The following is a 24,620-nucleotide window of genomic DNA, read 5'->3' as shown; positions in this document are numbered from 1 at the left end:
TGCAGTAACTGTGCTCTTGAGGCCTCTGGCTGCAGGCTGGGTTTCACAAAAGGACACAGCCACATACCGGGGATTCACTTCCTGGGCTGCCTTCCTGCTCAGCCATGGCCAGGCCACTACAAGTCTTCCTGCTGGCTGGCCTTGGGACACGGCAGCTCCTAGGAGGGGTCCCTTCACACTGCATGTGCCTTTGTACACCCTCTCTTCATGACTAAACTCTCACCCTGTTGGAGTATCACCACATTTCTAAAAACAGATAGTCTTTATCTACAAGATGCCCCTCTTCCTCCATCTCCCATCCCCCATTTTACAACCCCTCCCCCCAAGGACAAACTCAGGCCGGGAGGCCAGCAGCTTACAAAGTTGCTTTTATTGGTTTCCTGCTGCCTCAGAGCATCAGGTCCATCCCTCCCAGGGATGTGGCATTTGAGGAGATAAATACTTATTTTGCCCCCCACGCTTTAGTGGGAGGAAGTTTAATAAAAATAGTAATATAATAATAATGACTATGATCAATAATAAAATGCCCCCTAGGTTCCCCTAATACACAGTTGGTTGAAGCTTCGAGAAAAAGGACCCCTCTTTCTGGGAAGGGACAAAGTATGCCTGGAGACCGCCCAGTGGCCCCCCGACAGGTGTCCGACTCCCACGAGAAGCCTTATAAATACCCTCCCCATCCCGTCCCTTCCTTGGAATTATCTTCCCCCCCTGGGCGGATTAGCTGACAGTGTCAATCTTGCTCCCAGTACCACCAAGCCCTTCCCAGAGAAGAGCCCCAGGGTCTGGTTCTCCCCCTCGGCTCCCTCTCCCCTCCTCTTCTTCTTGGTTCCTCCTTTATCTTTCCACTCTCCTCTGGATGCCCTCTCTCACCTTCCAATCCTTATTGTCTCTTCTTCCACTTCCTCTCCCCCTCTGGCCTCTCACCTTCTTCACCTACATCCTGCCTCCTCCTTTTTCTACTCTTTTCTCTGAATCAGAGCCTGTCTGTCCCACCCTGCCCTGAGCAGAGACCCTGACATGCCCCATCTTCTTCTCAGCTGGGGGCCAGTGTCTACACAAGACTCCTGACCTGCTCCCAGAGACCTTGTCCCTCTCCATCCTCCTCACCCTGACTCTTAAAAGCACCCCAGGACTTGCCACTGGAAGGAAGGGCTTTGGCACTGTCACCCCGGGGCACCAGGGCCTTTCTATTCCCAGTGGCCAGCATAGGCTGGGGATGGGAGCCAAGGGGAAAGGCAGGATGAGGGTAGGGAGTCAGGATCCTGAGCCCTGGGAACCCAGGCAAGCCTCCTGGGCACTGCCCGCCCAGGCCCTCCCTGAGTCCAATTCCCATGTGTCCGGGACCAGCCGGAGTATGGCGTTCCTCAAGCTCTTTGCTCCCTCACATCCTTCTGTCTTGGGGTTGGGGTGGGCCCTGCAGAGTGCATCAAGGGAAGCTCTCTGACTCAGCAGCTGGTGGGAGGCTCCGGGGCCGCTCTGAGACCTAGAGGGAGAAAAGAAGCAGGGAGGAAGGGGCAGGGAAGATTGTCCTCAGCAGGCCAGTGCCTCCCAGAGGCCTCCCTAGGACCCGTCACAGGGCCTTGGCAGAAGCTAGATGTGCAGTATGGCAGGGATGGGAGTGAGTGAGTCACTGGAAGAACCTGGAGAACTCCTACTCAACCCTGAGGGAACCCAAAGTCCATCATTCATTCACTCCAATCGGCACCCGGTCAACAAACTGGCTTTACTCTGGGCAGAAGAACTTTGAAACCTGACTCCTACCAGCGAGGAGCCCACAGTCCACTAAAGAGCCTAGGTACCCAGAAGCAAACCAGAGCGAGGCAGGATACACAAGGAAAGGGGTGATGGGGTGGCAGTGACCACCTAACCAAGTGGCCAGGAAAACTTCCTCTCCCCTCCAGGATCAGTGGGCAGCCTGGGTGGCCTGGGTGTTAATCAGGTTGACGACAGAGAAGGACATTCAAAGGAGGAGGGACTGTAGGGGCAAGAGCTTGAAAGTACAGAAGAACAAGGCAAGTCTGGGGTTCTGAGTGGCCCTGTATGACGAGAGAAAGAGAGAGAGAGAGAGAGAGAGAGAGAGAGTGTGTGTGTGTGTTGGGAGACAGATGGAGAGGTGTCTGGAAGGTGAAAGAAACTGTCTTCCCTGCTTCTACACATTAAATTGCTCCTTCCTGACCTCTCTCCCAAACTAAAGGCTGGGTCTGAAGAATCCCAGGGGCTGGCGCTGGAGTTCAGTGGTATTATACTTGCCTAGCTCTGCATTCTGTCCCCAGCCCCAGATTGCCACCACGGACAAAAAAAAAAAAAAAAGAGAGAGAGAGAGAGAGACCCGAGGACTCCCCCGGGGCACTTCCAATTCCAGGTAACATCACCTCATACCGATCTCACAGTATTACCTCATTTTATAGGTGAGGCAAGCCTAGGGAGATTGGGCTCCACTGGGGCACGCAGCTAGAACAGTCAGAGCGGCCTAGGCCCACCTGCCTCCAGGGGCCGAGGCAGATAAGATTCTGCCTGTCTTAGGGTTGAGGGCAGGGAAGGGCTCAGCTTGTCCTCTGGCCTCACAACATGGGCGCAGGGCTCAGAGGAAAACAAAATGCTTGACCTCTGGATAGGAGAGGGAAAAGCCCTCCCACTGGCTCACCTGTATCTGGGATGCTGCAGGACTCAGGGATCCCTGGGGGCAAGACACTGATTCGCTGGACAGAGAAGTCCAAGGTTTCCTCTTCACTGCTCCAGGAGCAGGATTGGGAAGAGAACAAAAGTGCCTAGGTCAGATTTGCGGGGTCCGAAGGGTTGGAGACTTGGGTGTGGACTACGGGAAGCTGCGGGGCTGCCCTTACTGGGGTCTGTGTCTCCAGGGAGGCAGTCACTGCCCATGGACGCAGGGCGCCGCGACGCCTCGGAGAAGCTGTGGGGCCGCTGCGGGCCGGAGCTGCGGGCACCTCGGCCCTTCTCTTCCGGAGCCTGTTAAGGGACAGTGCAGATGGCTGGCAGCGGGAAGCACAACAGACGGGATGAACACACGGCTCCAGGCCAGGTATCAGAGGGATGAGTCACTGGCCTCAGCAGTCAGGTAATCAGAGGCCTGTGATTGGCTCGCGCTCACCCGAGAGCCCGGTGATTGGCTTGGCCCCACTAGGGAGGCTTGTGATTGGCTCCGGAGGACTTACTCGGGGCAGGTCCCGGGCGCTGTGCCTCCCGTCAGTAGGGCCCACGTGCACCAGGTGGTTGAAGTTGGTGGGCGGTGAGATAAGCTTGGAGCGCACAAAAGGGTCCTTCAGCATCTCCCTACGGGCAGAGGGGGCGTAAGGCGCAGGGCTGCCAAGCTGGTGCTCGCTCCGCCCCCAATGGTGGAAGGCTCCACCCAGCAGCGGCCCCGCATCGCGCATGCGCACCTGCGCTGCTGCTGCCGCTGCTCCGGCGAAACACGGAAGAAGAAGCGGCGCTTACTCTTTGTGCGGAACAGCTGGCGCCGGCTGTTGTCGGTGAGGTCGGGGATGTCGAACTCGTCCTTCTCTGAGAGAGAAGCAGAGAGCTGGGGGTGGGCGTGTTCACAAGCCTGCAGGGCTCCGGTCAGCTGCACTTGGGGTCACCCCCCCCCCACGTGTTCACCTGTGGACCCCCACGCTCCCTCACCTGCCAGCCGGTTCCTGAGGTAGGTCAGGCGGATCTTCTCGGTGCCATACAGGAAGAGGGAGCCCTCTGGGTTCAGGGGCCGCACCTGAGGCAGTAGGTGCCAGGGTCAGGCCGTGCCCCCAGCCCCACCACGTGCAGCCCCAGGGGTCTGGGCAGGCCTTCACCTTCTTGAGCGGCACCGTCTGGACCCATTCTGCTCTCCTCACGTCAAACACGTCAATGGCGTTCTCACTGAACACTGTCAGGTAAGGGGCTGTGTAACCTGCAGGAGGGAAACTGCCTGTACTGTGCAGCCCCAGGCAAGCCAGGAACCTCTCTGAGCTGGATCCCGCCTCCATTCCAGGGGAAGACCCCTGTGCCCTGTCACAGCACTGGGACTTCCAAGCCCCACGGCAAAGGTCCTTCCCTGAAGACGCAGGCTGCCCCGCCCTCTCCCTAAGGAGTGAGGTAACCAGGGAGCTCTCCCTACACGCCCCCAGCCCCCACGGCGCCCTTAAGTCTCCCAACAACTCCCAGCAGGTACCACATCACCCCCAACCTACAGAGGGACTGGAAACCCCAGAGGCATGTAATGGCCAAGGTCACCGGGCTGAAGAGGAGAGCTGGGATTTGGCCCCAGGCAGTTTGGGCCTAACACCTACAATGCTGAATACCTGTGCTACACCCAACCTAGGTCCCACCCCAGAAGGGCCTTTGCTCGTGATGGAAGCTCTGTCCCTCTAATCTAGCCCTTATCCTGTCACTCCATGGATGCCCCAGACCACCTCAGTGCACGTTGCTCCTGACATCCATAGCCCCTAGGGTGTGCTTGCCTGGGCTGGGTGCTGGATGTGGAGGAAGAAACCAGTCCCAACCTATTCTGCAGGCTCCCAGTGCACCAAACCAGTTGTGAAGTAGGAGAAAGGAGCCCAGAAAAGAGGTGGGGGAGCAAAGAGAAGCCAAGGACAGTGACAGGAGAGGGCACGACAAGGAGCCAGAAGGCAATAATGATGATGACAGCAGTCATGGAGTGCCTGTTAGCTCCAGGTCCTGAGGTGCCATTAGGGCTTAAGAGCTGACCAGGAGCTGGGTGCAGTGGTGCATGCCTATAATCCCAGCAAATTGGAGGTTGAGGCAGGAGGATATAGAGTTCAAAACCAGCCTCAGCAACGGCGAGTTGCTAAGCAGCTCAGTGAGACCGTGTCTCTAAATAAAATACAAAATAGGGCTGGGATGTGGCTCAGTGGTTAAGGGGCCCTGAGTTCAATCCTCAGTACCAAACAAACAAAACAGTTGGCCATGGCTGGGCACTGTGGCTCACACCCCTAATCCTAGTATTTTGGGAGTTTGAGGCAGGAGGATCAAGAGTTCAAAGCCAGCTTCAGCAACAGGAAGGCACTAAGCAGCTCAGTGAAACCCTGTCTCTAAATAAAATACAAAAAAGGACTGGAGATGTAGCCCAGTGGTTGAGTGCCCTTGAGTTCAATCCCTGGTACTCCCTCCCTCCCCCGCCAAAAAAAGAGTTAGCCAGGTACAAGTGGAAGGAGGGCAGCACAGCACAGGGAGGGGAAAAGGAGAAACAAAGGAACAGAAGAGGAAAATCCCAGGTACAACACCCAGGCAGAACAGGACATGGCAGGCTCTGGCTGCAGTGCCAAGCTCAGGAGGTTGGGCAGAACCCTGTCTTCCTCAATACAGTGCAGTGCCCAGCCCCATCCAGCCAGGCCCTCCACTGGCCTTACCCCAGCCTGTGGGTGCTGCTGGCCACAGTAACTCGTGACTGCGTGACTTGCGGCCAGTGCCATCCACGTAGACTCCAGCAGTGGTGAAGAGCAGCAAGAGCTCATTAAGGCTGAGCTCCACAGCACCCAGGGCCTCACCTAGGCCTCCACGGGATGGTGGCAGCTCCTCTGGCACCAAGCCGGCCCCCAGCACCAAGGGTGCAGCCTCGTTGAGCAGTGGGTAGAGGGCGAAGGTGCCAGCAGCACCCACACACAGCCGATCACCCAGTAGCCCCAGGCTCTGTACAGATGCAGGTGCCTGAAGCTCCCGGATGCGATGCTGCCAGGGCCCTGGTCCCGGGCCCAGCTGGTAGCAGAGCACCTGGCGCTTGATAGCTACACAGAGTACGGGAGTGCGGGCCTGCAGGATGCGCCCGGCTGTCAGCACCTGGCAGCCTCGGGACTCGGGGATCTTGGCACCTGTTGCATCAGTGCTTTCCAGCTCCGCGAGGGCAAAGAGACGCACGCTAGGGCCACGGCCGCACAGCACAACCAGCAGGCCTGCAGAGGGGCTGACAGCCAGCTGCTGCACCCGGCGGCACTCCCCCACCTGGAAGATGTCTGGGGAGTGGGGAAAAAAGCAGGTGGGTGAGAAGCAACCCAGTCCCCATCTTCCTCCATACCCTGGGACTGGCTCCATCCACCAACCCTGGCCCAACCCTTCATGTACCATTGCTATGCAGATGGATCACATAGAGCCCCTCCTCTGTGCCCAAGGCAAGCCGCTCCTGGTCTGGGAGGGAAAGAGGGTCAAGGGTCAAAGGGCCAAACCAGATTGGGGAGTCAGGGCATTCGCTTGCCTTGCTGAGTCTCAGTTTCTTGAGGTGATGGGGGCGAGGATCCTGTTCACTGTCCTATCAGTGGGCAGGTCACTCCCACAGTCTGGGCTGACTTAAAGGGGAAGGGCCTCCATGGCAGGGGTCAGGGTGAGAGCCCCACCATCTTGAACTGTGGGATTCTAGGTACATCATGTCACCTTTTGGAACCTCCTTTTCCCCTTACATAAACTGAAGACCTGTAAACAGGTGCTGTGCAGAGGAGATGAAGTAGTGCGGGACAAGCACCAAGCACAACCTCTTGCCAAGGAACAACCTCAACCTCTGGCTCCAATGTGACCCAGGAGACCCACAGTCTCTCCTGTGGCTTCTACCCTAGGTAACTTGCATGGCTCCAGCTGGCTCAGGACCTCGGCTGCTGGGGAAGCCAAAGATCTCTGCTTCACTCCTGCTGAGGCCAGGCTCCCAGCTGAACCCAAGTGAATCTGCGGCAGCTCCACACTGGAGACATTGCGAGGCTTCAGGTGGTTCTGTGGCTCTTCCATGGTATGGTCACCCATCAGCTGGCAGGACAACCAGGACTGGGACCCTCGTTTATCTTTTTTTCCCCCAGTAGTGGGGATGGAAGCCAGTGGTGCTGTCCTACTGAGCTACATCCCAGTCATTTTTATTTTAAGACACAATCTTGCTAAGTTGCCCAGGCTGGCTTTGAACTTGTGATTTTTTTTTTTTTTGCAGGGGGTGGGGGGGATACTGTACTGGGTATTGAACCCAGGAGTATTTTACTACTGAGCTATATGACCAGCCTTTAAAATTTTTTTTTTAAATATAGTCTTGCTAAGTTCCTGAGGATCTTGCTAAATTGCTGAGATTGGCCTTGAATTCGAGATCCTCCTGAGTCACTGTGATTACAGGAGTGCACCACCATTCCTGGCTCATTTGTCAATTTCTAAAGCCTTTGCTCCTCCAATCACTTGAGATTTCTTTTAGTAAAAGCTGAAACTGAGGCACAGAGAAATGGAGTGGCAGGAAGCCAGGGCCCCTGGCTCTTCACATATCTGTGCCCACAGGCGGATTGAGAGTGTGTGTGTGTGCAGGATGGAGTCTGCAGCTCTTGGAAAGGGCACTGACAGTGGCCTTAATGACGATCTGGGCCAGCTCCTCCCTGCAGGCCTGGACTCTCTCCCCAACCTGCTTAGAGTTCCCTCAGCAAGAGGCTCACCGATGACAGCGGCGCAGAATGTGTGGGGCAGGAGTGGCAGCCCGTTGTCGTAGGCCTCCTTGAGTGTGTACACAGGCCGGGGCCTTGGCCGTGTGTCCAGCAGCAGGCGCTGCAGCTCACCCAGCACCTGCAGCCAGCGCTCCCGCTCTCCCTCACTCTCAGCCAGTAGCAGCACGGTGCAGGTGGTCGGTGGCACTGTTAGCTGGGAGGCCGTCACCTGTGGGTGGGAACCCAGGCCACAGGGCTGCAGGACGAGACACATCCTGCCCTCCTCCCTGCACTCCTTCACCAGCCGAGGACTGTGCGCTTGCTGGGTGCAGTGCTAAGCACAGGACAGCAGAGGATAAGCCAGACAGTAGGGTCAGGCAGGCACTCAGCTGGCCCCAGGGCCACAGCGGGAAGGACAGGCATTGTGCAAATGCAAAGTAGGGCCCTACCCAGGCCCAGGGGACAAGCAGCTAACCAGGAGTTGGTCAACATGGTGAGCTCAGACCTGGGGCTGGCAAGTCCGCACAGGGCAAGAGAATATGAAGAACCAAAGAGGGGGCATGCATGAGCACACGGCACTTTGGGAACTGGAGAAGGTACCGTGTGGCTGGAGCAGACAGAGGTGACAGGATAGAGGGTTGGGGAGGTCTGTGGGGTCAGATCCATGGGGACAAAGGCCCCAGCCTCAGAGCCCCCTGAGGGTAATGGGAAGCTATACAAGGGCCCTAAGCAAGGCAGCCCAGGAGCCTGTGTAGCCATTCACAAGGAGACAAACTGGACTGACCAAGGGAGCAGCAATGGCCAGAGTGGGGACGGCAAGGTGGACAGTGGTTGAATCCACCCTGCCCTAAGTACTCACCCTAAAGATGCGTGGCAGGTCCCTGGATTGGGCATGGATAACATCTGGGGCCAGGACTGGAGTGGCTGAGAACTGGGGATCCCTGGGAGGGGCATGGAGCAGGTCAGAGATTGCACTGTCCCTGGCTGCCCACCTCACCCAGTAGTCACTTAGCCCTGTCCCACTGCCCGGCACCTACCTTAGGTCCAAGGTCTGCAGGAGGGCCCCACTGGCAGGGCTGACCCTCGGATCAGGTGCATCAAACAGCAGTAGGCGTGAGTCACTGAGGGCAGCATATACCCGCTGCCAGCCCCGCCGGACGCCCGAGGGCCGTGGCACCTTTGGGAAGTAAGCATGGGAGGGCTGCGCGTGTCCTCAGCCCCTGTGCCCATCTTCCCTCTCCCCCAAGCCCCAGCTCACCGACAGGAATCCCTCATAGGCAGTGCCCGTGCCTGTCTCAGGGTGCACTCCCAGGGCTGTGCGGAGGAGTTCAGGGGGCACAGGGCAGGGTGGGGCCTGGGGGGCGCAGGTTGAATGACAGAAGTAGCCACAGGCTGCAGGGGAAGCAGAGGAATAGGATGGTGTGAGGCTGGGTGGTGACAGCCCAGACCCAAGATTTGGGCCTTCCTAGCCCCCGTTCCCTTGAGGCCACAGTGGCACCTCAACTACCACCAACTGCCCATCGAATGAGAAAAGAAAAACTTGAGTGGTGGGAAATTTGACCAGGAAGCACCAATGACCCTTGTTGGAGACAAAGAGCCTGGGGGCATCAGGGCCATACCCCTGGGGCCTAGCCGGGGAAATGGGGGAGTATGGAGTATGGGGTTCTCACCATCACAGGCCAGGCCCTGGCGGCCCAGGCCCAGCATCAGTGAGGTGCAGCGGAGACACTTGGTAGGGGACAAGAAGTTCCGGAGACGCAGTGCATGTGAGCCAGGCTGCAGAGGAGGGACACGCCATCACCCATGCCTGCCACACCCAGGGCTGGCTCTATAACCATCTGAGGCGTCAGGCAGGCAGACAAGGATTAACAGTGTCACAGTGCCCACTCTGAGGCCCAGTGAGACTATGGCAGTGCATTTGGCTACTGCCGCCACCACAAGCACGGTCTGCCTGTGGTGATGTCTGTGAAGAGTCCCAACATGGTGCATGGAGAGTGGCAGAATGGATTGGAGTCCCCATCCCACTTTGCCCCTCAAAGCACTGACCTTGGCAGGAGGAACTTCTGCAGGGGCAGTGGTGGCAGCAGGAGCTCTGGGGAACACAGCCTGCAGGAGGGACCTGAGTAGGTGAGACAGGCACGGGGCAGGGACATGGCCCAGCCCCCACTTATGGAATCCCCCATCCTCACCCCCATGCGCAGGCTGCGGCGGCCCTCGGGCCTCAGCTCTGGCTCCGCCCCAGTCCTTGGGGCCTCTCCTGAGATGCCAGTGTCCTTGGCTGAGTCCTTCTGGGGATGGGAGAGGGAGGGACAATAGTCAAGGCCTCTGCCTCTCCCTAGGACTCCTGCTCAGCCAGTCCCTCTATCTGGCTCTCACCTCTGCGTTCCAGAAGGACAGGAAGGGGATGAGGGAGTTTGAGGGCTTGGTATCTGCAAACAGAGAGCATGAGTCACTGGAGGTGGGGTTCCTGGCCGGAGGAAACAGAGGCAGCAATGGGGGATCTCAACTCCCAGCCTTGCCTCGTCAGCGGGGAAATGACCACAGGCCAGGAGGGAGGGTAGATGGCACACAGCAGGTGCTCAGTAAGTACTGGGTTACACATGCTTGGCTTAGTTGCTGAGTGTGGGCAGACTTTTCTCTCCACAGCCCAGCCAGGCTGTCATGGGAGCCTCCTAGTGACCATGAGGTCAGGGTAGGGGACTGGCTACCAAGCAGGTGTGCTGTGGCCACTCACCACCTGGCCCGCGGGCCCGCAGCTCCTCCCGCAGGGCAGCCAGCTCCTGCTGCAGGGCTCCACTCTGCTTCTCAGCCTCCTGCAGGCGTCTGGGAGGAAGCGGGAAAAGGCTTACCCCAGGCCTCCACGTGGGGCCCCGGCCCCCAACCCTGCCTGCCATTGGCCTCACCTCTCAGACTGCAGCTGGGCCTCCTGCACCTGCGTCAGCTGCTCCTGCAGATTCTGCTTGGCACGGATCTCAGCCTCCAGCGCTGACTGCAGCTCCAGCCGGGCAGAGGCCTCCATCTTCTGTAGCCGGCGCGCCTTCCACTGGTGGTCCTGGTGGCCACAGGGCAGCCTATAAGATGCCCTCTGGGCTTGGCTGCCTTAGAACTCCCTCTCACCAGACCACATGCTGCCTGTGCCACCTAGTCAGGTCCAAAGCCCTGGTTCTGCCACTCGCACCCCCACAGTGCAAATCTGGGGCTCACCAGAGGCCGGGTAGGGAGCGTCTGGGTGCCCACATTCCGCAAGGATTCCAGCTCTTCCGCCATCTTGGTGGCCAGGGCCTGCAGGTAGCCTCTAGAGACCTTCTCATCATTCACCCTGATTGGGAAGGGCTCAAGGTCATGGCCTGGGCCCTCAGCCCACCTGGGACACCCCCCCCCCGCCTTGGTACCCACCAGCTGAGGATGTCTGCAATTTGGGCCTCCCAGTTGCTCTCGGTCTCCCGCCGCTCTCCCTCCAGCCGCTGCTTGCTCTGCAGCTCCTGTTCCAGCTCTTCTGCCAGCTGGTGCCAGGTGCAAGACGGCCTCAGTCCTCAGGAGGCCTAGCAGCCCTGGCTCTCTGCCAGCTCCCTAGCCCCCGCCAGTCTCCTGACAGCTGTCCCCACCACCCTGAAGCCCATCTTCGTCCACCCTTCTCACTTGCTGCAGCGTGCCCACCCGCCGCGTCGCTGGCAGCTCTGCCCACCTACCCCACCGGCACTCGCCCTGTCCTGCCTGTCAGCCGCCCAGTCCTCTCTGTCCACCCTGCTCACCCGCTCCTGCTCCCGGCTCAGTCGCTGGTTCTCCTCCTGCAGCCGGCACAGGGCCTCGTCCTTCTCTCCAGGCCTGGCGAGGAAAAGGCAGAGGTGGTGGTGACACCCAGCGAGGCTCGGGCCAGCCCTTCCCACCGTCCCTGCTGCCTGCTCACCCACGGCTGCGGGCCTGTCTCAGCTGTTCCTGCAAGGCTGCCACCTCCTTCCTCAGCTGGGCCTCCTGGGGTCCGCCTTCAGGCAGGCCTGTGCCGTTGGTCTCAGAGGCTGTGTGGACCGTCTTGAGGATGCGGAGGAGGGGTCAGGCAAGGCGGGCCCAAGCGGCCAAGGCCCACTCCACCACGGGACAGGGGCTTGGTCAGGGACCCTGGTGGGAGTGCCTCTGGCCAGGGGCTGAAGCCTCACTACCTTGGCTGGGGAAGACGACTTCTCAAGACTTCGCTCCCATTGTCCCTGGAGCTGTGCCACCTCCTGGCGCAGGGTAGCCACCTGGCCTTCCAGCTGTGAGGGGGTGCAGTCAGGCCAATGCTGGCCTTGCCACCCAAATCGCTCTACCCCAACTTGACGGATTCCCAGGCACTGCCAGGCACAGTGGGCTCGAGGAGGAAGTGGGTTCCCAGACACCCTTCCCCACCATGGTGCCCTGGCTCAGCTTCCACCAGCCACGTGTGGGACACAGTGGCATATGGTATTCCCAGCTCCTTGAACCAGGCTCTGCAGGCTTCCTCCTGAACACAGGCACAGGGCCCATTGCTGTTCCCTCCCGCTCCCGTCACCCACCTCCCTTTGGGCATCCCAGGCTTCCTCTAGTTGGGAGCTCAAGGCTTGGATCCGGCTGGCTGAGGCCGCCTCTCTCTCCTGGGCCTCCTGCAGCTGCTGCAGCAACTCCTCCTGCCGGCCCTGGACTCTGCGCAGCTCCTGACCCTGCACCTGCAGCCCTGCCTGAGCCTCGGCCAGCTCCTAGGGAGCCAGGGGTGGGGAGCACGAAGTCAAGTCAGGGCACAGACCTCTGTAGTATGAGCCCAAGCCACTCACCCCCCTGACTCGGCTCTCACCTGCTGGAGCCGATCTTTCTCCTGCCACAGGTCACCGTCTTGGCTTAGGCTACCAGCAGGAGCCCCATCCATCTGGGACAAGTGGGCCTTGCTGTCTCTTAGCATCTCTGCAGGAACAGTCACTGACACCCGCATGTACTGACCTCCCCAGCCTCAGGGTACTCCACCACAGGATCTCACGGAACCTTCCCCGCAGCCCAGGGGGTGGGTCTCCCAGGCATATTTTCCACACAGAGGCTAAGAGCCTCTCCTCCAAGACCATATGGCATGGGCAGAGCAGGTGCAGGATGGGGATACAGGGAGGACACGGCCTGTGCTGGGAAGGGGGAGTGATACCTGCCAGCCTCCCCTGCAGAGTTTGCACTTCTGTCCGCAGCCGCGCCAGCTCCTGGTGGTCTGAGCAGCCGTGCAGGGCCTCTGGCAGGGAGGGCCCACAGTGAGCAGCTCGTCCTGCAGCAGCAGCCCCCAGGGCTGGAACCCTCAGCCTGACCCAGCTGCCCCTTACCTTGGTGCTTCCAGCCCAGCTCCACCTTATCCTGCTCCAAATGGCAGAACTTCTCCAGGGCAGCCCCAGGTTCAGATCTGCTCTCAGAAGCGGAACTAGAGGAGGACAGGGCAACTCGAGTTACCGGAAACTTCACCCCCAAAGCCTCCTCCATCCTCCTGCTTCCATTCATCCTAGAAATACCCACTGAATGCCAGCTCCACTCCCAGGACTGGGCTCTGTGCCAACAAGAGAGAGAGAGATCAACCCAGGCCTTCAGGAGACCCTGGGCCATCCTGGCCCTCACAAGCAGGGTGACCTGGACAGTCATTTAACATCTGAGCCTCAGTTTTCACACAGCAAAATGGAGGCCCAGGTAAGATGGGCCCACTGGCCCCGCACCCAGCACACAGTGGGTCTTCAGCATGTACTGCTCAAAGCACTCCTCCCATCTCACGGCACTTTACACTGGGCCCTCGCTTTAGTCTTGGGCCAGCCCCAGAAATGGACATCCTCCCATCCATTTTACAGAGGTACAAATTGATGCTCAGGAGAAGCAGGAGCCCTCCAAACTGCAAGTCTCTCCTCTGAGTCCGATGTATTCCAAGCCTGCCATGTAGGGCATCATGAAGGCCACATGCTAGCATGTGGCTGCAGGATATGGGCATGGCTTTGCCTGGACCCTAAGGATGTGAGGCTCACTGCCACATGCTGGTTCTGGGAAGTCATTTCAGCCCTTTCTCAGGCTCTTGATGAACAATGCCCCCAGCTTCCCAGCAGGTGTGTGACGACTAGACTCACCAGCTGGAGGTATAGGTGAAGCCCACGAATGGCAGGTGGTGGCCTGAGAAGGCCCCATGGGAGGGTGGTGGCAGGGTACCCTGCAAGAGAGGGAAGGAGAGTCAGAACCAGAAGGCACAACTCCAGGCTGACGCTCAAGAACCAGGAGACCCCCAGAAACGGGCATGTCAACCTCTTCCTGCTCAGACACGAACCCAGGGGGACAAAACCAATCACAACTCCCATAAGTCCTCGAGGCTGTGGTGTTCAGGGGCTGCTGGGTGTTCTCTTCTGGTTAACAGGAAGACCTGGCTTTCATGTGGTACATCCACCTCAGTGCAGGAGAGCCAACCAGGTGAACCCTAACTCTCGTGAGCCCCCAAAGGCCTCACCCAGGCCAGCGACTGTTTAGGGAACCTCTGGGGAGTCTCACAGGCCTCATAGGGCAGGGCAGCCCCCTCCTGCAGTGGCATATGCCACTCACTGGATGGTTGAGAGTGTCGTCATCCACATCAAAGTTGGAGGTGTCCATAGGCCCTCGAAGCTCAGGGATATAGGGGGCAGTGCTATTCGCCAGGCGCTCCCAGTCCACGCCTTGGAAGAAGGGGTGGTTCCGGAAGTCATCCAGCCCGCCACAACCCAGCCGCTCCTCCTGGCGGCACAGCAGCCGGCGGATCAGGTCTTGGGCACTGGCTGGCACATCAGGCATATCTGAGGGGAACTGCAGGTGGTCCTGTGGGCCAGAGCAGGGGCCAGGCAGGTCAGGCCAGGGGCCCACCTTGGCCTGCAGCTGTTCCACTGTCTCCCCAGAATCCCAGGGTCCAGTGGCCAGACCTCATGGTTCATGATCTTGCCATAGGTTTCCACCAGGGATTCAGCATAGAAAGGTGTTTCCCCGAAGAGCAGCTCGTAGGCGCAGACTCCCAGGGACCACCAGTCGCACTGTGGGCCGTAGTGGCCCTTGCCCTCCTCCATGGCCTGTAGGATCTCAGGGGAGATGTAGTCTGGTGTCCCTACTGCCACCGATGAATCCACCTGTGGGTGTTGGTGTCAGATGCTATGAGGATACTTCCAGGCTTGGCTGGGCCTGCTAGGCCCTCACCCGGGCCTGGGGCCACACTCCTCAGAGGCGGGCTGCCCTAGTGCCCCCTGTTCCCCTGAGAATTGGACCCCTCCAGTTCCCACTCTGGGCGTGGTCCTTACCATACCACTGTTGTTGAGACGCAGGCAAGAGCCGAAGTCAGCCAGGCGGATGTGCCCGTTCATGTCCAGAAGGACATTGTCTGGCTTGACATCCCTGGAGGGGGGCAGGGAGAGTGAGGGATGGCTCCATGTGGATGCCCATTTAAGGCATGTGTCCAGGTGCCACCTGCTCTACCCACGTGTGTTCCTGAGGGCACTCATGGGCCTAGTGTGTGCGTGCATGCAAGAAGAGAGAAGGCTGGTGGCCAGGAGGAAGATGGTGGCTACCTTGGGGAAAAGTCCCACAAGAATGGCCCTGGGACAAGCTGCAGGGGATGCAGGGCTACCTGCAGACCTGACCACCCTCGCAGCTCTACCACCCGCTAGCTGGGTCATCTTGAACTGGGGGCTTGCCTGTGCTTAGCTATGGCTTCTTTCACTGTGAAAGGGACACACTGCATCCCCACCTCAGAGGGCTTTTTGGAAGGAGGAGTCAAGAGAAACTTACAAAGTACCCTGCACAGTGCTGGGTACATGGCAATGCCATACCCCAGCAGTCACCAGGGGCTGGCCGGGCAGCGGGGGCCTTGAGGGCCTTACCTGTGGACGTAGCCCAGCTGGTGCAGCGAGTGGATGGCCAGCACCATCTCTGCCAGGTAGAACTGAGCAAGCTCAGGGGGAAGGCGGTCCTCAAAGCGGCTCAGCAACGTGAGGAGGTCCCCGCCAGCGTAGTAGTCCATCACCAGGTACTGCCCAAAGTGCAGGGAGAATCAGAATAGGAGGAGCGCCCCCCTGGGGCACTGGGAAGGCAGGGCCTGGCCTCCAGAGAGCTCAGGGGTGGCCAGCTCCCAGCCAGACTCAGCAGGAGGCTCCAGGCCCAGGAACTGGTGAGAAGAGGCTGCCTCCTGGTCTGAGTGGGACCCAGTGCCCTGGCCCCCAAGGGGCTTCTCCTTGTCCCCAGGCAAGATCTGCCCCCACTCCCAAGTGTCCTACCAGGTACTCCTCATCCTGGAAGGCATAGTGCAGAGCAGTCACCCAGCGGCTGTCCCCCTTCACCAGAACATCCCGCTCCTCCCGGAAACAGGCGGTCTGTAACAGGTTTCGGGGAGCAGAGAGCAGTTAGGATCAGAGCCTAGGAAAGACCCTCATCAGTTCAGGGGATGGTGAAGGACTCATAAGCCTCGGGGCTGAGATTGAGGGTACAGCTCTGCTCTGCCCCAGGCTGACCTTGGATGAGCCAAACCCATGCTTTAAGGCTCTGGGCCTCTGTTACCTACAGAAAGTGGGAACAACTCTGCCCACTCTTCAGAAAGGTTTACTGTGCCAGGCTAGGTAGCCCACGCCTACTATCCCAACAACTCAGGAGGCTGAGGCAGGAGGATCGCAAGTACAAGGCCAGCCTCAGCAACTTGGCAAGGCCCTGAGCAACTTGGTGAGACCCTGTCTCAAAATAAAAAGGGCTGGGGATGTGACTCAGGCTTATTGTGAGGAAGGGACATGAGATGGGTGGCTGTCGAGGATGGAATCCTTTGCCTGCTCGGCAGCGAGGTCCTGCCCTGCCCCTTCCCCCGAGTGCCTCGCGGGTCTTGCTGGCAGCACACGCTTCCTCTGCCCATCTGTAGGTTTCCCGAGACCAGCGCCCACACTGACCTCGGCCCTCTTCAGCATCTCCCATTTGTGCAGCATTTTCATGGCAAAAATCTGCCCACTGTCCCTCTGCCTCACCACAGCAACCTGAGGACACAGGGAGAAGTGGGGTCAGCCAGGTCAGGTGCAAATCCCCTGTCCCCTCCCACCCCAGGCCCTTTGCTCACCTCCCCAAAGGCCCCTCGGCCGATCACCTTTAGGATCTCAAAGTCATCTCGCTGTAGACGGAGTTCTTTCACCTTGGTTACAAAGGGACTGGCTGAGGGGACAGAGCAGGTAGCTCAGTGAGCTGTGAGAGGGCCAGCTTCCTCTCTCACCTTGGGAAAGCTGGGAGGTGCCACTCCCATGAGGCCAGGGCAGGGAGGACCTTCCCAGGGACAGCCAAGGGGCTGATAAGACCTGGAGCCCCTTCAGCATTGGCCAGGAAGCTGCAGGGGAAGGTCCTGGCTCAGCAGACTCCACCTGGCCCCCACCTCCCTGACTCCAGGCAGCCTCCATCCCTGACAGGACATGTAATCCTCCCAGCCTGGGGCCTAACCCTGGTCGGCCAGGTCACCCTGGGGAGGATGAGGACACCGTTCCAACCCCCGGCTCACAGTTCTTGGCCCCTAACAGGGTCAGCCAGGGGCCTGTATTGGGAAACTGGACAAGTGACATTCCTTGTCCCCAGAGAGGCTTCTCTACCATTCAGGAACTGTGAGCCTGGGTCTAGGGTCCCTGTAGGTGCAGAAGTACTTGGCTGAGGTGAGGTGGGGCAGCCTGGAGGGCAGGGAGGGTTCTGCGAGGTTATGGGAGGACAGTCTGTGTTCCCCAAGTGGGGCTCCCTGGTCTGGAGGCATAAATACCAGTCGTCTCAGGTGCTCACAAGACTCAAAAACAGGTCCACAAACCCCTTTCTGGCACCTGAGGGTCCCCTCCAGGCTGACCAGCCCTGCTGAGCTCGCACTCAGGGTCCCCTCCAGACTGACCAGCCCTGCTGCTCTGAGTCCCCTCTCTCTCTCTCTGGATGGGGCTTGTGGCTGGCCAAGAGCCTCCCCCTGTGTCAGTCTCTGGTAACTCCAAGAGGGACATCTCCAGTCACTCCCAGGCCCTCTCCAGGCCACAGGCCCGGGGCCAGGGGGATTGGGTCTTTGGAACAGAGGGAGGGAAGCAGGAGCAACCAGTCAGGATTGGGGGCAGCTGCGGTCTGGCGCCCTGCCTCAGTTTCCCCCTGCCAGGAGGTGAGCTCCCTGCCAGCTGGGCGGGCCTGTGGGTGGGACGGAGAGCTGCTCCACAGGTTTATCAGGCAGAACCCCCGCAGTGGGGGTGGTGTGGAAACCTCATTACAGAAATTAATTGTCTCTTTCCCAGGTCTGTGCATAGAGCTAGGGAGGAGCCACCACAGGCCTCCAAGGGGGAACGGAGGCCAGGGCAGTTCCCCGCCAGCCAGATGGGCCAAGGCTTGGGGTCCAGAACCAGGAGGACCCACGCCCCCAGGACAGGAGGCTCAGTGCCCCAGCCTTGCCACAGGGGATGGGGGCTCTGGGCAGGAGCAGGAGCAAGTTAGGGCAGGAGAGGAGTGAGTCACGCCCTTGGAGTTACCTCGGGAGATGTCAACAGACAGGCCCCCACGCTAGGGTCCTAGGCAGAGATGCCAGGCGCAGGTTAGGGAGGAGCACACGCATGTGTGCAAACACACACACGTGGGTGTGGGCATTATGGGGGAGGGGTGCGTGATGACAACACAGTCAGAAACACTAGCATAATATGTGCGAGTCCTGGGTAGACCAGCAGGCAACAGGGGCAGGGCCCCGACTGCCCCCACCCCAGATGCAAGGAGCAAGCCTAGGTGGCAGGCCTCCGACAGTACCAGGTGGAACCTTGTGCCTGTCCACAGCTCAGGAGCGCCAGGAACGCTAGTCACCCACTGGGCAAACACCCCACCTCACCCCACCCTCCAGGCTGGGTCCCCATGTCCTGGCCAGGTGTGACCAGGGAACCCTCGGGCTGGCGCCAGTGCCCACGCTGGGTTCAGGGTCACCCCCTTGCCAGCCACTCCCAGTGATTCAGATGAGTCAACCAGGAAAGGGCGCAGACCCACCTCCAGCCAGGTCCCCCTCTCTAGCCCTCAGGAACCGGCCCTCAGGAAGTACATTGCACATAGGGGGAGTCCAGGCTGGGTGGACTGTGTGCAGGGTGTGGGGTGTCTGCCAATATGAGCACCTACAGGTCTGTGAATGTGTAGGACAGTCAGAGGGATCCAGGTGTTCCACAGCACAGCAGGCAGGGCTCCCTGGGTCCCTTCATGAGCAGCATGTGTCTCAATGTGCGGGTGAGGAATGAGGGAGACTGAGAAAGCCTGTGTGTCTGTGTGACACGCAGAGAGGTCCTGGCTGGGGCAGGAATCTTATACATAAGGTTGAGGAGAGTGTGTATTAGGTACATACGTCTGCGGTCTACACCTGGGGACAAGTTTGTGTGTGACTGTGTTAAGTACGTGTTGTGTATTTCCTGGGGTCTGGGAGTGAGAACCAGCGTGTGTGAGTGACGTTGAGATGTGCAGGTGAATCAGTTGGTCAGCCCTGGGGTCCGGGGACACGTGTTAGAGCCAAGTGCGGGGATGGGGAGAGTCTTCAAGAGGAGTCTCTAGGGTGTGCATTACTGCGGGAAGGCATGAGGAGGTGGACTACGCGGGGGTCCCAGCGCGGTGTCCCTAGGGCAGCTCGTCCACCCTCCACCCCGTGCCGCCCAGGCTACTCACCCCAGCTCAGGAACTGCGCCACATTGCGCTCCCGACGCAGGGGGGCGCTGCTGAGCTCGTGGTGCAGCCCCAGCAGCAGATCCAGGAGGCCGTCGAGCCCCGGGCCGCCTCCGGCCTCACCCCGCGCCAGCTGCTCCAGCGCGCGTAGCCTCTGCTCCATGGCCACGGCCGGAGCCCCGCGCCCGGACTAGAGCCAGGCCGTCGGCATGCCCGCCTGTCGGTGGATCGATCCGTCCGTGCGTCTGTCGGTCAGCGCGGCCTCCCCCCACCCTCCCGCCCTCCCCGCTGTCACCTTCCTCCGCCGCCGCCCGCGCACCCTCACCTGGGCGCCGCGCCCCGCCCTCCTCCCCGCCCCCCGACGGACGGGCAGGTGCGCGCCGGCCAATGGGAGCTGCGGCTGAAGGCGAAGGTGGGAGGGTGGAGGCGCGCGGGGCGGGGCCAACTCCCGGCCAGGAAGTGGCGGGGGGGGGCGGCCGTGAAAAGCAACTCCTGAGCGGGGCAGGGAGGGGGGTCCGTTGGGGTCGAAACGACCGCCGTACCCCTGCGCGGCCCCAGACCCAGCCCTACCTGCTCCCCCGCCCGGCCCTAACCTAGATGGTGCCTGCCCGGGTCACTACAACTTCCTCGCGCCCTGGGCAGCGGCCGCCTCCCCTTTGGCCCAGGGAGAGGGGCTGGGGACGGCCGCGGCCCCGGAGCCGGATGGGAGTTGTAGTTCGCTCTCTCCCGGGTTTGCCCGCTGCGCTTGGCAGCACTCCCTCACCCCACCCCAAATTTCTGATCATACTTTTTTTTTTTTTAATCGTGAGAAGTGACATGAGAGGGAGATCGGATAGGTTTGGTCACACCCATTTGGCAGATGAGCACACTGAGGCTTGGGAGGAGGAAGGTGAATGAGGGTCGAGTGTGAGGGGACTCCGAAGCTAGACCCCAGTGTGGCCTGACCTGGCACCTCCACCACAGGCTTGCTGAGCAGGGCCTGCCGCCCGACTTGGAATGTGGAGGGCAGGAAAGGTCCGAGATGTCTGGAGCAGGCCCCGCGGGGGGAAGGGGCCCAGTCTGTCTAATGCTGTTTCTCACTTCTGCCCAGCTGTGACCAGCTGGCCTGGACCCGAAGCCATGGGGAGGGCATTTTAGTCACTTTGGACAAACATTCTTTCATTAGAAGACCTGTTTAATAGTTTCCTTCACCTTCCAGACTAGGGAGCTCCTTGGGATGGGACAGGGTGGGTTTCCCCGTGTTGGGGGAGGACGCTCTGTCATGTCTGCCAAACGGAGCTGGACACCTCTGGCTGCAGGCTGGGTCTTCTCGACACAGCGGGTGTTTAATGTGATCTTAGGGACATGACGCCTTGGGGCCTTCTAGGGCTCACAATGTGTGAAATGGAAGAAAAATTGGGGTGCTTCTCGAATTCGTCAGGTTGGGAAGAGGAGCCAGGATTCAAACTCAAATCTGGGGATCTTCATCACTGCATCTGGGTCTCCTGGAAGGGTAGGGACGGAGTTTGGACGGTTTGATTGAGGCCTTCTGGCTCTCGCCTAAGGGATTTTGAGCCTTCCTTCGGGACCAGCTCGGGTGGGGCCCAGAGAAGGTAAGAGGGGGCCACATGGGGGCGCCAGAGACCAGGGGAGGGGCAGGCGCTCTGCGGGAATCAAGTTCTCAGCCAGAGTTAGGGGGCAGGTAAGGGGTCCTGGGCAGTAAGACGGACTTCTCTGCTACCCGTACTCCACCGCAGACTGGTCATCCTGATTCCCTATCCCCATCCCAACACAGCCCAGGGGTGGGTATTCAAGGGCCAACTGGCCTGGCCTCCAGGTCCTGGCTTCTTCCCTGTGTAACTCTGGGCTCCTCCCTTAACCTCTCTGAATGCTGAATTCTCAGAAAAACCCGAGCCCCACACTACAAGGGGAGCTGAGTCCTGGGGCCTAAGCTGTGTGGGGCAGGACTGGAACCCGCACTAGGTACTCCCTGCCTCTCAGGCACTTTCAGGTATTTGATTTCTTTTTGGTTGTGTGTTCTTCTTGTCACGTTATTTTGCAAACCTGTTTCCTTACCTGTAAAAGGGGTTGCAGTTGCCTGCTCACCCTTCGCAGTGTTGGTGCCGAAGATCCTGAAAGGCTCACTCTGCCTGCCCGGTCCAGCCCCAACAGGCGGCCAGGCCTCCTTGGCCCTCACAGTCGGAAACAGTGCCTGGACATGACCTTACTTTGTCCCAGCAGCTCTGTTCTCTGATCCTTTGTGAGCCAGGCCCCCAGGGCCACAGAGGTCTGGCCTTGCTCCCCGCAGAGCCCTGCATGCCAGGAGGCCCATGGCCAGCTCAGAAGGGGTCAGTGAATGAATGAGTCCCTCCACCCCAGAACCTGGCCCCCAGCCGGTCTGAGCAGTCAGGCCACTGTCTTTCTTTTCCCTCTTCCCAAAGTGTCCTCATTCAAATGCCTCCTTCATGGCCACTGTTTCCCAGAGGCTCAGGACAGTAGGAGTCGTCTGCTGCCCGGTAGCCCTCACCTACCTCCTAAGCCCCTTTGGTATGGAGGTGCTGGCACCAGCCCTCCCCAGCCTTCGGGCAGAGGTCATGATGATAACACCTTGCATTCTTAGGTGCTTCTTAGCATTTCAAAGTGACTTCAGATCTCTTATCTCCACAAGAGCCCAGCCAGGAGAGTTCTGATTACACTCCTTCACAGATTAGCGCCAGTGCCAGCCCTGGGCTCCTGCCCTCAGTCCACACCCTGCCTGAGTGCCTGGGTTCCCTGCTTAGGTCAGTGCCTGGCAGTAGATGGGTACTGTATGGTGCCCAAGTGCTAGGGCTAGGAGACAGGGAAAGGCCAGACAAGTGGACTTTGCATAGGCTTCTGCAAACAGCCTTCGATGGAGAAAAAGATATCGATTCAGCAATCCAGGCCCAGCAGAAAGAGAAGTTTCTGAAAAGGGGAGAAGCCCAGAGAAGGTGGCTCACCGCAGGGAGAAGCTCCGAGAGCCCAGGAGAAATGAGCAGGGACCCCAGGTCTTCTGAGCCCCAAACCTGGCCCTCTGGAGCTGGAAGGAGGCTCAGACACAATGCAGCCTCCAGGGTCTGCCACCTCCAAAGTTCACATTGCAGTCTTTATGAGGCTAGTTCTGCGGGGCCCCCTCTCCCAAGATTCAGATTCAGGTTTTTTTTTGTTTTGTTTTTAAGATAGAGAAGAGAGAAAGAGAAAGAGAATTTTTTAATATTTATTTTTCAGTTTTTGGTGGATACAACATCTTTATTTTATTTGTATGTGGTGCTGAAGATCGAACCCAGCGCCCCGCGCATGCCAGGCGAGCGCGCTACCGTTTGAGCCACATCCGCAGCCCAGAGAGAGATTCAGTTTTATTGGGGGGGCTGAGGAAGAGTTCCCCAGCCTGGTCTCTGAAGCTGCTGAAAGCTGATGCCCTGCTCTGAGCCACAGGAAGTATGGTGCCCCCTCCTACCTGAGGGGAGCAGGGAACAGACAGCTGGCCGCAGGGTCCTGCAGCCCTGCCCACTGGGGCCCAGGTCTGTGGTCTTGGGCAAGTCCTGTCCCCGGTCTTTGGACACATTTGTGTATAATGGAGAACCGCACCTGCTCAGATGTGAGGGACTAATGAGGCCCATGTATGGCGACCACTGGCTCCTCCCGTGTCTCTCTAGGAGAGCCGGGATTTGGAGTGGGGAGCTCAGTGCACCTGCTTTTGCTGCTTAGGCAACTCGTTCTGGTTTGAAGGTGTATGTTGGGGGTTGGGGGGCTGATGGAGCTGGCTAGGTTGAGCAGCCACTAGTCCCCACCCCAGTCCTTGGCAGCCCCCATCCCACCAACCCCAGGCACTCCAGGGGTGTGTCCTTTGAAATGTCCAAAGCTCCAAATGGGTGGACATATGGTGGTTTTGTCATCCTGGGTTTTCTTCCAAAAACCTTCCCCTGGCTGCTTTAGCGCACCATAGGGGCTCCCACGCTCGCCCAGCTGCAGCCCCATGTGGTTTTGCAATTAATGGTCCCTCTGGGTGCACAGGAAGCCCAGCCCTGAGCCCCCTTGGCCACCACCCCTCTGGCCCATGGGCGCCACCAAGTCTGAGCTGCTTCAGGGAAGGGTGGGACCCCTTGTTTTGTTCCAAGCGTTGGGTGGGGCACTGCGCTCCCCAGACTCCACCCTCCCTCCTCCCCTATAACTGCCCCAGGTATTCAGCAGAGGAGGCCACTGAAGGTGGACGTCCTGGGGACTCTGCCTCCATGAGCATTTGGAGTCTGAGGAAACAGGCTCAGGAGGCAAAAGCCCTGGCCCGGCCCCAGAGTGACACAGCTGGGACTCAAATACAGGCTGTCACCCAGGCTGCCCTCTAAATGCTGCTTGGCTTTTTAAGATTTTTGTCATTAGTTTTTAATTTTTTGTAGAGCTGGGCATGAAACCCAGAGTTCCGTGCATGCTAGGGAAGTGCTCTGCCACCGAGCCCCAGCCCTAGCCCTAGCCCTGGCAGTGACTTCAAACACAGCAGGTATGGTGGCTGGGTGTCCTCTCACCAGCTGGCCTTGGACAAGTCCTATGACCAGAATAATTGAGATAAAAACAGGGCCCAGGGGTGGATTTGTAGTTTTTTGGGGTGTTTTAAGGAGAAGAAATGTTTGTTATGAATGAAATTGTAGAAGGAACCTCACCAGACCAAACAGCCATTGTGGAGGGCAGTGGTAAAGCCCTTGGCCCCTGGGTCCTGGGCTCTGAGGCGCTGCATGGGTAGGACAGTGGGGTGGTGACAGATTGTTGCAGAGGTCTCTTATTCTAGGGCTCAGGAAGTGAGAGCTTCTTTTGCCCCAGCACAGCCTCCCAAGAGGGTCTTCCCACCAGGATCCTGGCTGCGAAGGAACTGGGAAGGAGTCGTGGGATGGGGGGTGGGTCACCAGAAGGGTGGCCACATCCTGATCCACATCCACTGGCCCTTCCTGAACTCCACTCTCAGCCTAAAGAGGACCTCAATCTATGCAACCCGAACCAGGCCTGGGAGCTCTGGGGCAGCCATGGGGTGGGGCAGACGCTATCTTTGTCCTTCCTTCAAGGCTCAGCTCACTTCTTGGCAGCCTCTGGGGGTTCACTGCAGTGGGGGGGGCGGGTGTGTGCTGAGAGTGGACATTGGACGTGCTGCAGAGCCCCGTGGATACAGTGGCCCAATGGAAGAGGGCAGGCCTGGCCATTCCCCAACTCACATTCCAGGAGAGCTCTTGGGGTCTGTTTTCTTTGACTCTTGACAGCTTAATCCACTTCCAAGCCCTGGGTGGGAGAGGGGGACCACAGCCTTTCATCTGGGCTTCTGGAGCCTGAGAATAGCACAGTCAGGAGTGGGCAGGTGGGAGCATTTTTTTTTTTTTTTGTACTGGGAATTGAACCCGGGGGGGCACTTTATCATGGAGTTGCCCTCTCTGTCCTATTTATTTATTTAGGGTACTAAGGATTTAACTCATGAGTATTTTACCACTGAGCTATACCCCCCAGCTTTTCAAATTATTATTTGGGTACTGGGGATTGAACCCAGGGGTGCTTAACCACAGGGCCACATCCCCTGCCCTTTTTATGTTTTGAGACAGGGGCTCACTGAGTGCTTAGGGCCTATTA

General features: G+C 59.0%; 1 protein-coding gene and 1 long non-coding RNA gene across 5 annotated transcripts; one reads left to right on the top strand and one right to left on the bottom strand.

The window, feature by feature from the left end:
* Nucleotides 1-352: 352 nt before the first annotated feature.
* On the bottom strand, nucleotides 353-19,281 carry Cdc42bpg (CDC42 binding protein kinase gamma). 4 transcript variants are annotated; one of them, XM_046445311.2, is made up of 37 exons: nucleotides 19,023-19,281; nucleotides 16,450-16,541; nucleotides 16,286-16,369; nucleotides 15,629-15,724; nucleotides 15,236-15,384; nucleotides 14,657-14,750; nucleotides 14,288-14,488; nucleotides 13,938-14,186; nucleotides 13,475-13,554; nucleotides 12,695-12,789; nucleotides 12,526-12,606; nucleotides 12,190-12,296; nucleotides 11,915-12,094; nucleotides 11,543-11,635; nucleotides 11,293-11,414; nucleotides 11,138-11,210; nucleotides 10,782-10,888; nucleotides 10,590-10,704; nucleotides 10,289-10,437; nucleotides 10,120-10,208; nucleotides 9,762-9,814; nucleotides 9,575-9,673; nucleotides 9,432-9,491; nucleotides 9,056-9,161; nucleotides 8,644-8,777; nucleotides 8,423-8,586; nucleotides 8,245-8,326; nucleotides 7,398-7,614; nucleotides 6,070-6,132; nucleotides 5,361-5,960; nucleotides 3,804-3,901; nucleotides 3,640-3,724; nucleotides 3,399-3,519; nucleotides 3,174-3,291; nucleotides 2,844-2,967; nucleotides 2,645-2,733; nucleotides 353-1,483 (listed from the first exon to the last, which is right to left on the bottom strand). In XM_046445311.2, the coding sequence occupies exons 1-37, from the start codon at nucleotides 19,180-19,182 to the stop codon at nucleotides 1,427-1,429; spliced, it is 4,686 nt and encodes a 1,561-aa protein (XP_046301267.1). In that variant the 5' UTR covers nucleotides 19,183-19,281; the 3' UTR covers nucleotides 353-1,426. The 4 variants fall into 4 exon arrangements, with proteins under 4 accessions (XP_046301267.1, XP_046301268.1, XP_046301269.1 ...); XM_046445312.2 differs by having other exon boundaries at nucleotides 2,645-2,730; XM_046445313.2 differs by having other exon boundaries at nucleotides 8,423-8,562.
* Nucleotides 3,516-7,145, top strand: LOC131424197 (uncharacterized). The gene is made up of 3 exons (XR_009226861.1): nucleotides 3,516-3,884; nucleotides 3,983-5,983; nucleotides 6,555-7,145. It is a non-coding gene; the product is annotated as an uncharacterized LOC131424197 (long non-coding RNA).
* Nucleotides 19,282-24,620: the final 5,339 nt, after the last annotated feature.

The sequence above is a fragment of the Marmota monax genome, unplaced genomic scaffold (assembly GCF_021218885.2).
Source record: "Marmota monax isolate L192 unplaced genomic scaffold, Marmota_monax_Labrador192_F-V1.1 WCK01_AAM20220418_F8-fsc00038, whole genome shotgun sequence".
Classification (NCBI taxonomy): Eukaryota; Metazoa; Chordata; class Mammalia; order Rodentia; family Sciuridae; genus Marmota; species Marmota monax.
The sequence above is the reverse complement of the archived record's forward strand: the minus strand, read 5'-3'. Positions and strand labels throughout refer to the sequence as shown.

What these genes read in the sequence shown, in the direction of transcription:
- Cdc42bpg (XM_046445311.2), bottom strand. Translation starts at nt 19,182, where the DNA reads ATGGAGCAGAGGCTACGCGCGCTGGAGCAGCTGGCGCGGGGTGAGGCC. An exon ending in CGCTCCCTACCCGGCCTCTG is followed by an intron (nt 10,438 to 10,589) that starts GTGAGCCCCAGA and finishes TGTGGCCACCAG; the next exon opens with GACCACCAGTGGAAGGCGCG. An exon ending in CTGCAGACCTTGGACCTAAG is followed by an intron (nt 8,327 to 8,422) that starts GTAGGTGCCGGG and finishes TGCCCCTCCCAG; the next exon opens with GGATCCCCAGTTCTCAGCCA.